Raw genomic sequence first — 14,863 nt, 5'->3', positions numbered from 1 at the left:
TAGGTCTGCAAAGGCTATGTGGGATTATCTCAAGCAAGTCTATAACCAAAACAACAATGCTAGGCGTTTCCAGCTTGAGTTGGCTATTGCTAACTATACCCAAGGAGACCTATCTATTCAAGATTATTACTCTGGTTTTCTAACTTTGTGGAATGATTATTCAGACCTTGTTACAGCCAAGGTCTCTACAGAAGGGTTGGAGGCAAGAATGGCGGCAGTACAACACATACACAAAACCAGCTAAAGAGACCAATTTCTTATGAAATTAAGGTCTGATTTTGAATCTGTTCGTGCCTCTCTAGTAAATAGAGATCCTGTTCCAACTTTGGAGGCATGTTTTGGAGAACTCTTGCGTGAGGAACAACGTCTCAATACTCAAAATATTATGGAACAGGCACGTGTTTCTTCTAATCCTGTCTCAATTGCCTATGTTGCTCATAGTAAGGGAAAGGGACGTGATATGAGCACCACACAGTGCTATAGTTGTAAGAAGTATAGTCATATTGCTCCTCACTGCCCTCAGAAAGTGTGTAACTACTGCAAGCAATCAGGGCACATTATTAAAGAGTGTCCTGTTCGTCCTTCGCGTTCCAATAAGGCTTATCATGTTGCTGTTACTTCTACTGGTTCACAACCAACCTTTACTACTGTGGATGCTGCAACGTCTGCTGTTAGTTTACAGCCTCCAGAACCTGTTATAACTCGAAAGGCGATGCATGAAATGATTGTGAGTGCTTTTTCAGCATTTGGTCTTCAAGGTAATGGTTCTTCCTCTACTTCTTGGATCTTAGACTCGGGCGCCTCAAATCATATGACTAACACTCTCCATAGATTAAGTAATATCAAAAAGTTTGTTGGCTCATCACATATTCAAACAGCCAATGGTAGTGCTCTACCCACTGAGGCAGTTGGTGATGTATCATCTAACTTTAATGATGTTTTGGTGTCACCAAATCTCTCTGTGAATTTGATATCTGTCGGCCAGCTTGTGGACCAAAACTATAATGTACATTTTACTAATGATGGTTGTATTGTACACGATCAGATGTTAGGGCAGGTGATAGCGAAGGTGCCTAAGCACGGACGTCTCTTTTCTCTGCAATTACCTGTTCCACGTAGCTTATCTTCCTCAGTCCTATCTTTACTTTGTAAGTGTCAAATGAAGTCTGGCATAAGCATCTTGGCCATCCTAATTCTAGGATTCTATCTTATTTATTGAAATCTGGTCTCATATCTAATAAAGAGCATTCTTCGTCCACTATTTTTCCTGTGTGTACAACTTGTAAACTGGGTAAAAATAAGATTTTACCTTTTCCTTCTGAAGGAAGTAGAGCAACTTACGCATTTGAAATAATTCATAGTGATGTTTAGGGTATTAGTCCTATCATTTCTCATGGTCAATACAAATGTTTTGTGACGTTTATCGATGACTACAGCAGATATGTGTGGGTTTACTTCTTGCAGCACAAATCAGAAGTTTGTTCTATGTTCAAACTACTCTTAGCTCTTGTTAACACCCAATTTTTAGCCACTATTAAAATTCTTCGATCTGACTCGGGTGGGGAATATATATGTCATGAGTTCCAATCTTTCTTGCAATCTAAAGGTATTATCTCTCAACGCTCTTGTCCATACACTCCACAACAAAATGGACTTGCCGAAAGAAAAAATCGCCATCTTTTAGATGTTGTAAGGACTTTGCTCATTGAGTCTTCTGTTCCTCCAAAGTTTTGGGTAGAAGCACTTGCTACAACAACTTTTCTTATCAACAGACTCCCTTCCCAAGTTCTAAATTTTCAGTCTCCATATTTCAAACTTCATCATCGCAATCCTACCTACTCAAATCTACACACTTTTGGGTGCGTGTATTTTATGCATCTTCCTCCACCAGACAGAACAAGTTTTCTGCTCAGTCCGTACGTTGTGCGTTCTTAGGATATAGTGTCACACAAAAATGGTATTTATGCTATGATCCAAACTCTAATTGGGTTCATGTTTCACGAAATGTGCTCTTTTGTGAAAATCAATGGTTCTTTCCTATGTCTTCATCACAGAATCTTTCTCTTTCTCTCTTACCTTCTTTTGATGACACCTCTAGTACTCCTAATAATCAGGTTGAAAAGTATAAGCCAAGTATGGTCTATGAGCGAAGACTTCAAGTGCTGCCCCCTTCTGCTCCTGCCTTACCATCTGCTCCCTTACGCCGCTCCTCTAGAGTTTCTGGTCCTCCTGACTGTTATGGATTTGAGTCACTTATGGTATGTACCTGCAATTCTGCACTCTCAGCCACTATATCCTCTATTGTTATTCCTACCAGTTACTCACAGGCAGTTAAAGAAAAATGTTGGCAGTAGGCCATGAAGGAGGAACTATGTGCTCTTGAAGCTAATAAGACTTGGGAATTGGTAGATTGTCCAGCAGGTGTGACTCCACTTGGTTGTAAGTGGGTCTATTCTATTAAGGTTAAATCTGATGGTAGTTTGGACAGATATAAGGCCCCCTTAGTAGCTCTTGGAAATAATCAAGAATATGGTGTGAATTACAATGAGACTTTTGCTCCGTTGGCTAAAATGACCACTATCCGCACTATATTGGCTATTGCTGCTTCTCAAAATTGGCGTTTACATCAAAAGGATGTGAAGAATGCATTTCTTCACGGAGATCTCAAGGAAGATGTTTATAAGCGTCCTCCAGCCGGTTTACTTTCCGCTCCTACTTCTGCTGTGTGCAAGTTACGTCGATCTTTGTACGGTCTTAAGCAGGCTTCCCGTGCTTGGTATGAGAAATTTGCCTCTACTCTACTCAAATTTACTTTTCTCAAAAGCAAGTATGATGCATCTTTATTTCTTCGCAAAACTAAGTCTGGTATTGTGGTTATCTTAGTGTATGTGGACGATATAATTATCACAGGTACAGATTCAGTTCTGATTTCCCAATTAAAACAGCATTTAAAGGACTCATTTCACATGAAGGATCTTAGCTCTCTCACATATTTTCTTGGTCTAGAAATTATTGCTGATTCACGTGGTACTTTTCTGTCACAACATAAGTATGCCAAAGACTTGGTGGCTGCTGCTGGTCTCCAGGACTCTACACCTCTTGAAACTCCCATGGAAATTAATCTCAAGCTACGCAAAGATGAGGGTGACCTGTTATTAGACCCCACAATCGCAGTCTTGTTGGCAGCTTGGTATATCTGACAATCACTAGGCCCGATATCTCTTATGCAGTCCAACAGGTTAGTCAGTACATGGCTTCTCCTCGACATCTCCATATGGCCGCAGTTCGAAGAATCATCAGATATGTTCGAGGTACATCCTTGCGGGGACTTTTTTACCCTGCAGGTACCTCACTTGATCTTGCTGGATATAGTGATGCTCATTATGCCGGATGTAGTGATACTCGACGTTCTACCACTGGCCGGTGTATGTTTCTTGGCCCTTCTCTTATTTCCTGGAAAAGCAAGAAACAAGACCGTGTCTCCAAGTCCTCTACTGAGTCCGAATATCGGGCTATGTCACAAGCTTGTGCTGAGATACATTGGCTCCGTGGTCTACTAGATGAGCTTGGATTTCCTCCATGTGGTCCTACTCCTCTTAATGTGGATAATACTAGTGCCATCCACATTTCAGCCAATCCTATCTTTCATGAACGCACTAAACATATCGAGGTGGATTGCCACTTCATCCGTGAGGCGTTTGAGGCTCAGATTATTTCTCTCCCCCATGCGTCAAGCAATCTTCAAGTGGCAGATATTTTCACTAAGGCTCTTACACGGCAACAACATAATTTTCTTATAAACAAATTGATGCTGATTGATAAACCCGCATCAATTTGAGGGGAGATGTCAATAGAAAGCAACATATCAGGGGCATAAATTCTGTAATTGACTCATTAATCTAGGCTATAAATAGAAGAAGAGATTTAGCTTACCATATGTAAGTTACCAGATATAGCTCCCTAAAATCACTCTATGTAATTAGCATGTATAGTTTAAGTTTCCTTGTTTACTGATTAATTTTGCCTATATAAATGAAAGACCTTCTCAGAAGAGAAGACAATTCGAACCATTTTGATACTAATTTCTAATAATTCTTTTATAGTAGAAGTAGATTTAGAAATTTGACATTGTCAGGATAAAGGGAAGCTGAGATGCTGTCACGTTACTTACAAATTGAATTTTGTAGTTTCTATACATACATGTCAAAATATTTTTTATTTGGAAAAAGAAATCAATTGAGTGAATTAGCTTGTCTACATTGTGTAATGAACCAAAAGGAGATAATTATGAACATACTACAGGATGAGAATGAATAGTGGCAAGAGCACGGGCTTGCTGGCGATCATCACCTTCACTTTTGGTGAAGGGAGCGAGTTACTTTCCTGAAGAAACATAAGAGATGAGAAATCTCTAGGTGCCACAATAAATCCAACATATTTTAGTGGACATAAGCCCAGTCGTAAATGTTGGAATATTTTGTATGGACCAGTATAATCACGATCAAATTACTCATATGTTTTACATTAAAGCATGTTTCGGACGAACTATATAATTATAATGTTGGGATACTGGATCGTAATGGAGGGACATATATTCCTGACTAACAGCTTGAGCCCCATATGCTCACTCTCTTAAAATACTTTTCCACGCCTTTGGTCAAAGAACTTCTGTAGCACCAATACATAATCTCAATGTATTAATTCCAACCCATAAGCCTTACATATTTTGTCATCAAGGGTTGGGAATAGTATGATAAGGGCAGTGTTTGGTAAGTGGCATGTGGGAGAAATTGTTTAGTACCGTGTGAAACGAGGAGGTGAAAGAGATCACTACCCTCTTGGCAACTTGGTCCCATCTTCAAGAAATTTTGGCGAAGATCGCAGCTCAATGCTTCATCCAAAGATTAAAGGTACACAAACGTACATGCTTCAAATTCAGATACTATCAGGTTTTGTATGTTGTTTTGTTGGCTAGAATTCGAATTTATAATTGTTGCAAAATATAAAGAATGATTTGAGTTTGAGTTCAATTAAAACTTGTTATTGTTCATAGAAATTTCAACACCAAGGTACCTCATTCTCCCCAATGGCTTGGGGTCAATTATCAATTTACTAAGAATTCAAAAATTAAGGCAGAATGTCTTGGCAACAAATTGCTTGCATATATTTGTACAGAAGACAGACCTTAAGGGCAGCTTTCACAGAATCCCATTAACCGTATTACCAGCACCAGCTCTGAGTTCAGCCTTTGCAAGCCTTACATTCTGTTATAAAAATATTTAAAGGAAAAGTTTATAATCACCAGGTGCCACATATTAGATATTTAAAAATTTTACACACTTCTTGATATAGCACCAAGAGCTTGATCACAATAGCAAATTCGTCATCCGACAGGTACTCTAGGAACCCCAGTATCTACAGAAAAAGGGAGTGATGGAAAAGTTAAACGATATTTGGAAGTCCTTGTAACATGGAAAAAGATTAGCAGAACAATTAATTTAAATAGTCCTGTATCTCTGGCTTAGGGACAACTGACGCTAGGATATAAATTCGAGCATCATTATTATGAATCATTTGAAAGTCCTCATAATAATTGGTGGAAAATAAAATAATGAAATCTTAAGAAACCTTGTTCAGAAACTCATTCAATCAGTCAAACTTACCTCATCCACAACTGCATATGGAGGCATTTCTAGCTTGACGATCTCATAGACACCTATTCGAAGAATCTATCAACAAAATGTGGAAATTTGTTAGTAATAAACCTAAGAATTTCCACAACGAGATTACGAAAGCTAACCAACATGACAAAAACACATGAAGCTATGCCTCATTAAAAATGATTGATTTACTCCTGATTAAAAGAACTTTAACAAATAGAGCAGGAAAATCTGGCTATGCTGCTCACTTGTTTTTATAAGGTTAGAGAACTATACTGTTAATCCCCATTACAATGAAGAACTGAATTTATGTTATAATGCATGTGTTAAGGAAATAAATCAATAAGCAATCTTCTACATTAGGCAAACATATATAGGGTTTCCATATTGTATTAAAGGGGAGCGTTTACACATGGATTTGACAAGTATTTTTGACAAATAATCGTGACGTTTAGATTAAACAAATCCAATGGTCAATATATATTTCACTAGGATCCTATGAGAATTAGTTATAGCCACTTGAGATCCATGAAATACTAACCGTTGGATTTGCTTAATCTAAAGGTCACGATTATTTGTCAAAAAATACTTGTCAAATCCATGTATAAGAGGAACGCTTCCTTGTATTAAATTCCCATAACTATACTCTTGAGTCAATCTATATAATGAAAGTAGGAGATGAAGATTTAAAACTTCTTCTCCTCAATGTTTATACCAACCTTTGTTTTAACATAGTAGTAGAACCACGTCCCTAAGGTTTGGTTGTCTGTTCTTTTTTGCCTCTTCTCCTTCATCACAAGCCTCTTTCCCCCTTTTCTTTTCTTTTTTTTCCCCCTTTTTCATTCCTTTTTTTATCCTTTTAACACAACTGTAAGGCATATAGGCACTGTTGCCGGAATCGAACAAGATTGATTACCAATCATGTATCTACTCCGATTTGCGGTAGTTGTGGCGGGGTGTTGGTGGTTTTGCGTAGTCATCAAGTGATCTGTGGTCATTGCGCATATACTCCACAACAAAATGGAGTTGTAAAACGTAAAAATAGTCATTTGTTAGAGGTTATTCGTGCTCTCCTTCGTCATATGCATGTCCTTAAACGATTTTGGAGTGATGTTGTCCTCACTGAATACTATCTAATTAATCGCATGCCATCTTCTGTTTTGAATGGTGCATCCCCTTTTTCTATTGTATTTTCCTCCTCTTCACAGCTCGTTACCTCTCGAGGTTTTTAGGTGTGTTTGTTATGCTCATCACTATGGTCCTAGTCATGGCAAATTTGACTCTACCTCTATGAAATGAGTTTTTCTTGGTTACTCTCAAACACAGAACGGATATCGTTGCTACAATCTTTCTCTAAAACGCTATTTTGTAAGTGCAGATGTCACTTTTGACGAGTCTACTCCTTTTTCTTTTTTTTATCCTAGTACGTCACCCAAATTCACTCAAGATCCTATTAGCTTTCCCGTTCCTTATCTACCTGTTGGTATTTCTTCCGAACCAAATTCCTCTCCATCCACTATACCAAGGTTATCATCTTATAAGAAACCACCTCCTACTCAAGCGGCGGCACTTTGGGGAATATAAAAGAGCATAGGAAGATGGTCGAGAAACTATACAAACCAAGTGCATAGATTTCTTGTTGCCACTCAACCAAGGGGACGGAATGTCGAATTAGATTGCTTTACCCCGTAGTTCGTTTCAATTTTTTTTTAATTGCTACAATGAGAAGAAAATGTTACTTTTGGCCTCTATTACTCCAAATCTTGAACGTCGGCCTAAGCTGTGCATAGGCCAAAGAAATTAAACAAGATTTGCTTAAAAAAAAATTAGGGGTGCGTCGAACTTATTAGGTGTGTGTTGAACTCATTCATCCTAGTGTAGAATCACATCTTGTTAAAACTAAACAACATAACATAGTATAAAGCAAGACAAAATATATAAGCTCAACATATCAAATTTATTTCGAAAATAGTGTACCGAATAATATGTTTCCAAAAACATATCAATGTAAAGGTGTGTGTTGAACTTATTCTATGCATGTCAACTCATGAGTAGCTATACTTGTCGTTCTAGAATCACTAGAGGCCAGCATTGGGGCGTAGTCTCTAGCTGTCGCAAGCTAGAGCCATCCCAAAATCCTACCAAAGTAGGATATATAAGATCAAGAATTCCAAAATAAGTATCTAGTATTGTCATGGTTAGAGATATCTTGTACTCAAATCTCTACAAGATTTCCATAACTAGAACTAGATCTCGTGTTGTATTCTGCTACAAGCTTAGAAAACAAAGATGATTTGTCTTCCAGCAGCGTTTTTGGAGAATCATATTCTTCAACAAGTCCTGCATCATAAGATGAAATGTTTAAATTTCAAGTAGCACAACAGAGAGAAGAATAATTTGTGGCGCTATAATAAGGTCTTATATATACCGTGATCTAATAATAGAACCATGTCACTGTCTACCACAGATATTATCCTGTGTGCAATTGTTATAACCGTTGAGTCGTAAAAGTGCTGCCTGAGGGTTTGTTGAATCAGATTATCTGTTGCTGTGTCGACTGATGCAGTGGCCTCGTCGAGCACCAGAATCTTTCTTTTCTTCAGTAGTACACGTCCAAGACAAACTAATTGCCTTTGACCAACGCTCCAATTCTCTCCATTCTCAGACACTGGAGCATTTATTGGAAAACTAAGAAGTTAAGTCAAAAATAATATATGGATTAGAAAGAATTAGAATGCACAGATATGTGGAAAAGGCAAACCTGCAAAATCGAGTTTGTGTGCCTTCTTGCGAACCTCATCTCCAAGCTGGCACTTATCAAGAGCCTAAGACGGATGAAATTTCATCAGCACATCAAAATAATGCACAATTCAATGTAGAGTTGAACATTTAATTATCCTTTTTACGAAACCCACCTCCCAAATCTGTTCATCTGTATACTCTTCAAGGGGGTCCAGATTACTTCGAACTGTCCCCTCAAACATGGTCGGATCCTGAGGAATTATACTCAATCTAGATCGCAAATCATGCAGTCCAATTGATAAGATATTGGTAGTATCAATCAATATTTGTCCATTGGTAGGTTCAACAATGCGGAAGAGGGTTTGTATAAGAGTCGATTTACCACTGCCTGTCCTCCCAATTATTCCTGTTCTCTTCCCTCCAAAGAAGGTACATGTGATGCCTCGTAACACAAGAGGCATGTGTGGAGTATAACGGACCTACAATCAATGATCATCTCCATTAGCTCAAAATGAGAAGTTTAACCCCAGATCATCAGGATGATTCACTATGAATTTAATTTTAAAAAGAAATCACCTGAAGATTTTGAATATTAATTTCTCCGTTTGATGGCCATTGACTTTCTGGCCTACTTGAGTCTACAACAAGAGGAGGCTCACTTGGTATAGAAGTGTACTGAAGTATCCTTTCAACCGATATGATCCTATTTTCCAAGCTGCAAAGGATCCTTACAACCCATGCTTGTAACATGTTTAGATTAAGCCCATATGTCACTGCTAAGCCCGCGACACCTTCAAATTCATTAAGCAGAAGAAAAAGAGTTAATCTTCTGTGCTATATGTCTAAATGTAGATTGCATATGAAGTCGTAAAACTTACTTGGATCGATGGTTCCTTCGGGGATCAAGATCAAGAAAATCAATGAAAATGTAAAAGTAACTAGTGACAAAATGTCCAAGCGAACGCATAACCACTCCATCGCACCAGAAGTATGGAACTTCGACCGAGAATATGCGTCAATTAGTTTCATGCTCGTGTCACGGAATCTGGATTCCTGATCAAAACTTCTAATAGTACTTGATCCAGAGAGAGTCTCCGAAAAGTGTTGTATTACTGGTGCTTTGCACACCCCTACTAATCGAGAAAGTTCTCGTGCTGATCGTATGTAATAATTCTGCAGAAGACAAAAGCTAAGTTCAGTTTGAACGAACTACGAAGAATAGAATATCCTTGTGTTGCATTAGTGGCACTTTAAAGCTGAATTAGTTGTGTTATCTAAAGAGACAATAATGCGCACCACCTGAAGCCATATGCAAATTGTAATCACAGGAATGAAAACAATGAAGACCTGCCATGCTACTTGTGACATAACCACGATAATTATTAGAAGCTGTATCAATAAGAAAGCAGAATTCCCGACTAAAGATGGAATGTTCAAATCCACAGCACTTTGATCTGTAGATGCCTGTGACAGTATACAATCATCCCTTAGCAATGATAATGCGTCCCAATTTAAAACAGAAATGATTTTCAAATACAACATAAATGTGCAATTTTTCTTACCCTATTTAGAATACGTCCACTTGGAGTGGAATCGAAGAAAGACATGGGGGCCCGAAATATGCACTTATGCATTTTGTTGAAAAGCATTGTAGCTGTCTTGTAACCAGCCGTAACAAGAAGCAAGGCTCTGGCAAAAATGCACAATGAACTTGCAATTGACAAAGCAACATAGACAATGATAAGAGTAAAACTGCCAACTGGAGGTACTGCATCCTCAGACGCAGGAGTTGCCGAAGCCATCCAATAATTGCTTCCGATTTGAAGTACTTGAAACAAAATTTGAGCCATCAATATAAACGGCACAAGGAGTCCTCCATATCCAGTAGTGATATATTCCCAATAAACCGATAAACCAACTCGACCTTTCTCTCTTTCTTCTTCTTGAATAAGCTGTCCATTCGTCCCCATTGCATCATCTGTTTTATCATTTTGATCATTAGGAGAGTCCTTTTTCTGTAGAGAATTCTTAGCATTTCCTCTGCTGCTATTCTCACCAACCGATGTTGGCCCTGCCTCAATGGAATCAAGTGCTGATAAAGCTTCCTTGTGTGCACCAACTAGTTCCATGAAATCACCACCGGATTTTAGAATATCATTGTACTTTCCAGCTTGTGAAATCCTTCCGTCTTTCATAACCTGATAATAAAGCAATTAAGTTTTGCGACCTGGACTAAGAATCACCAAGACAAAAGAAACGAACAACTCACCAAAATTAGATCAGCTATTGGTAAAAATTTCACTTGATGTGTGACATAAATAACAGTTTTTGAATCGAGAAGCCCCAATATACATTCCTGCCATTTAAACACCATAAACATCACAACAGCAGTAGACAAATGCATCTTTTGAATTCTATCGAATTGGGGTCCATGGGGAGCAGGAATAGGGTTAAAAAGATTAAGCACAAGAACAAGAAGAATAAGTTAATAACAATAGTAATATTGAGGAGAAGTAAAACATACATTAAACAGATGAGTTCCTGTATGTGCATCGACAGCACTAAATGGATCATCAAACAAATATATATCAGCATCTTGGTAGAGAGCACGCGCAATCTGTATTCTCTGCTTTTGTCCACCACTCAAGTTGATCCCCCTTTCACCAATAATTGTTTGATCACCATGCGAGAGAATTTCCAGGTCTTTCTTTAGTGAACATGCTTCAAGAACTCTCTCATAGCGTTGCCTGTCCATGTCATTCCCAAACAGTATGTTCTCTTCAATCTTCCCACTCTGTATCCAAGGTGACTGAGCAACATAGGACTTCCTTCCACTAAGCCTAACTGTTCCTGATACTTTAGGCAGCTCCCCCAGGATACAAGAAAGTAAGCTCGACTTTCCCGAACCAATTGTACCGCAAATGGCAATCCTCATGCCATGAGAAACTCTAAGGTTAATATCTTTCAACGTTGAACTAGCAGATGATAAATCCCAGCAAAAATTCCCATCTATTATCTCTATTGCTGTGTCAGAACAGCCCATGGGAAGCCTCTCTATGACATCTGGCTGCAGGTCATCCAGGGAAAGAAATGATGCAATTCGATCAAGAGAAACTTTAGTCTGAATAATCATGGAAATTGTATCAGGAAGATTGTAAATTGTCCCTTGAAGAATTTCGAAGGTTGCAAGTGTGGACAGTATCTTCCCGGATTCAAGTGGGATCCCCATTACCACACAAGCACCAAAAGTTACCACAGAAACGAATGTAGGGGCACCCCAAAAGACAAAAGAGGTAATGGCTGAAGTATAAACATATTTTTTCAGCCATCCTGTCTCGACATTCCTAAGCTCCAGGATTTTTGACAGAAACTTCATCTCCCAAGCTTGAAGCTTGAGAATCCTCATGTTCCTCAAAACTTCAGACGTTGCCTTCATCCTTTTATCTTTCGATTCCATTAGCTTGTCCTGAAATTTTTCTTGCAAACTTCCCAATGGAACATTTGCTAGCATCGCTACAACAGTAGCAACAAGTGTAGCAAGAGAAGCAAGCCCGAGATTTCGATATAAAACTACCAATGCCAAACCAACCTCTAAAATCACCATCCATGGGTCATGCATGTACCAACCAAAGTCTTCTATTCTTTCTGCATCGACGGACATAAAATTAATAATCTCCCCAGATGTATGCCCTTGCTTCGATTGGCACGAAAGAGTCAAACCCTTGTTATAGATCTTGGCAACTAATGCCGCCCTAGCCCTATATCCAGCCTGCTGCACCTTGAAGAACCAGTGTCTCTGTGACAAGCACTCAAACACCTTTGCAATGAAGAAAACAAAAACCAAGACAAAGCCCTCATTTTCAAAATTTCGCCGCCCATTTAAGTATTGAACAAAGGTGTCGATAAGGTATGGACCTACATAAGACGCCAATGTATACACAAGCACATAGACAGCAGACAAAGAAATTTCCCTCCAAGTCATGAAAATTAATCCTTTCGATAGCATAAGTGTGGTCACCCTCTTACTCACCCCACCATCAGACTCCAATTTATTGTTTAGAATTGGAAATGCCCCTCTTACACTATCGAAATTTGCCAACTGTGGGACATCCTCAAGGTCTAAGGTTTTCTTGAAGCCAAGAGAAACCAAAGGACCCATCCAAGAGAAAGTAATGCTACTAAAAATACTAGCATTGACATAAGGGGTTACAGCTTCATCCCCTTTGATTGCCTTATTCGACTCTCTACCATTAGTAGCACTGCCATTTAAAAGGGATTCTTGAAAAAGGTTATCTTTGTCCTCTTTCTTGCCCCAAAACCCCACATAACAGAAGAAAATACTCATCACAACGGAAATTATATCAGACACCCAAAACAAAGTTGATAAAGCTCGGTGCCTTCTGCAATAAATAAGGTCTATCACTAAGCAATAACAGGACACAGAGAATAAAAGTGCCCACCAAAGCCTTAAACTGAGTGGGTACTTATGTTCACCAAATTTCAAGAACTGGCTTTCCAAGTAAGCATAGAGGGCTAACCAGGATAGTGTTTTTATTGCCAAATCCAGTGAAGTAAGAATCTTCTCATCGGACGAGCCACTTCTGTACCAATAAAAATAATTCAATAGGCATAAAACAAGATTGAACAATGAAAGAACCAAACATGAAAGGAGTGTTGGTTTGTAATGTAAGAGCCTATTGTGTCTAACACTCTTCTTCTGCCTTTCATCGTCATTACTCCTGATTTTCTTGCAAACCCATGATATGAATATGATTAATAACAAAACCAGGTGCAGAAAGACAGTGAAGAAACGCGAGAAAATTGGATTGATGAGAAAATCACGTTGCATATTTTGGAATAAAAACGGATGAAATTGAAACACAGACATACCACCTTTAAACAATTCTTTTCGGCGAGGTTTTGGATATATAGGTTCTGTGAAGAAAATCACTCGGCGGATGGTATTGAACTTTGCTACATGTCCAGAATTTTTTAACAGAATTAATACAGGGTCCTCTTCGAAAAAATCTTTTATATTAGGAAAAAACGGGGCCAAATTTACTCAAAATTTACGATGGAAATAAATAATTAAGACAACCAAATTTACTCCAAAAAACAAGCAAAAACAAACGGTAAATAGAGGAAACCCGTCATATCCGCGCTTACCGAAGAAAATCCCTTATTACAGGGATAGAAACAGGGCTTGGACAGGAATTTAAAATTTTTCACGTGGCCATGCAATTAAAAAATGAATAGAATGTTGGAGGGAAAAATTGGTGGGGAATGGGCTTGCACGTGTGGGGCATAAAGTGGAAGACATATTAAATTAAATCCAATTATTGTATTACTTTTCCCTCAAAACCCCCGGCAGCTCAACGTCCCAAACAAAAGTCGCCCAGGAACGAAATCGGCCGGCAGCTGCTCCTTTGAACACGTTCTGAAATTCCGACCAACGTGTGCTTCTCCTCCGACCAACATTAAAGTACCCTTATTCAGAACGAGATCGTTATCCATCTCCTAAAATAACATGTCATTTATAGAATAAAATTATTTATTTTTTATTTTTCTGTTTTCAATATGTTAAAATATGGGAAAATAAAGAGGAATGAAACTAAACTTGTATATTGGGTATTTTAGTTTTGGAGGAGATGGGTTTCGACTGCTAGAATCGATTGCGATTGCAAAGTGATGTTCAAATTTACCATGGTCTTTTCTTTCGATTAAAAGCAACAAAAGCTTTTTTTCCAGTAAAGAGATGCTTGGATTCCTAATCAAGAATTAATTGTAGTGTGATCTTTACGGAATTCCTAACCAATAATTAATTTCCAGTAAAAATTAATTGTTGGCATTTTCTAGTAACGGAGTCGGGGGAAATGAAATAAAAATTTCATTTGTTTTCTTTCAATTACCACCGTTGTGTTATTATGGATTCCTAGATGTGTTCACGTATGTTGTCACAGTATTGTCGGAATGATGGACGAAGTGCACAATAAGCATGTTGATATTACTGCGGAAACATCATGGACTCTCTTAAAAGTTCGTGTAGTTCAGTGTGATTCAGTTTTGGCCACCTAATGCTTTTTATTATGTGCTGCTTCTTTTGTTGGCCATGATAGAAATGTAATTTGTGTTGTCAAATATGGACCAAACTATAAAGCAGTCAAGTGAGGTTGTATGAATTACATTTCACAAGTGAATAATAAGATTAACGTAAACATTTGATTCTCGTGATTATTAAGAAATTGATGTCCACAAATTTTGGACTAAACAATAGTGGGCATGATAATCTAGAAAAAGAGCCCTCTAGATTTAAAAAGAAAAAGGAAAATATTTTGCAAATGTAGAACATCATTTAGAGATTATAATATCTCAGCCTCCATCTCATAACGTGACTTATCTTAGCCCCTGTTTGATCCTCATTAAATTAAATTACATTACATTTCATTTCATTTTTCTCTCTC

At 38.1% G+C, this 14,863-nt stretch overlaps 1 protein-coding gene across 2 annotated transcripts; it reads right to left on the bottom strand.

Annotated features, from left to right (window-relative positions):
* Window positions 1–7,639: 7,639 nt before the first annotated feature.
* LOC111395831 (ABC transporter C family member 3-like) lies at window positions 7,640–13,564 on the bottom strand. Of its 2 annotated transcripts, none has more exons than XM_023022010.1 (10): window positions 10,927–13,564; window positions 10,672–10,758; window positions 9,965–10,600; window positions 9,699–9,866; window positions 9,281–9,575; window positions 8,979–9,193; window positions 8,576–8,881; window positions 8,422–8,485; window positions 8,089–8,328; window positions 7,640–8,000 (listed from the first exon to the last, which is right to left on the bottom strand). In XM_023022010.1, exons 1-10 carry the CDS (start codon window positions 13,288–13,290, stop codon window positions 7,876–7,878), a joined length of 4,500 nt encoding a protein of 1,499 aa, XP_022877778.1. In that variant the 5' UTR covers window positions 13,291–13,564; the 3' UTR covers window positions 7,640–7,875. The 2 variants fall into 2 exon arrangements, with proteins under 2 accessions (XP_022877778.1, XP_022877779.1); XM_023022011.1 differs by having other exon boundaries at window positions 9,702–9,866.
* Window positions 13,565–14,863: the final 1,299 nt, after the last annotated feature.

This window comes from Olea europaea, chromosome 6 (assembly GCF_002742605.1).
Source record: "Olea europaea var. sylvestris chromosome 6, O_europaea_v1, whole genome shotgun sequence".
NCBI classification, from domain to species: Eukaryota; Viridiplantae; Streptophyta; class Magnoliopsida; order Lamiales; family Oleaceae; genus Olea; species Olea europaea.
This window is presented reverse-complemented; position numbering and strand designations above follow the sequence as displayed.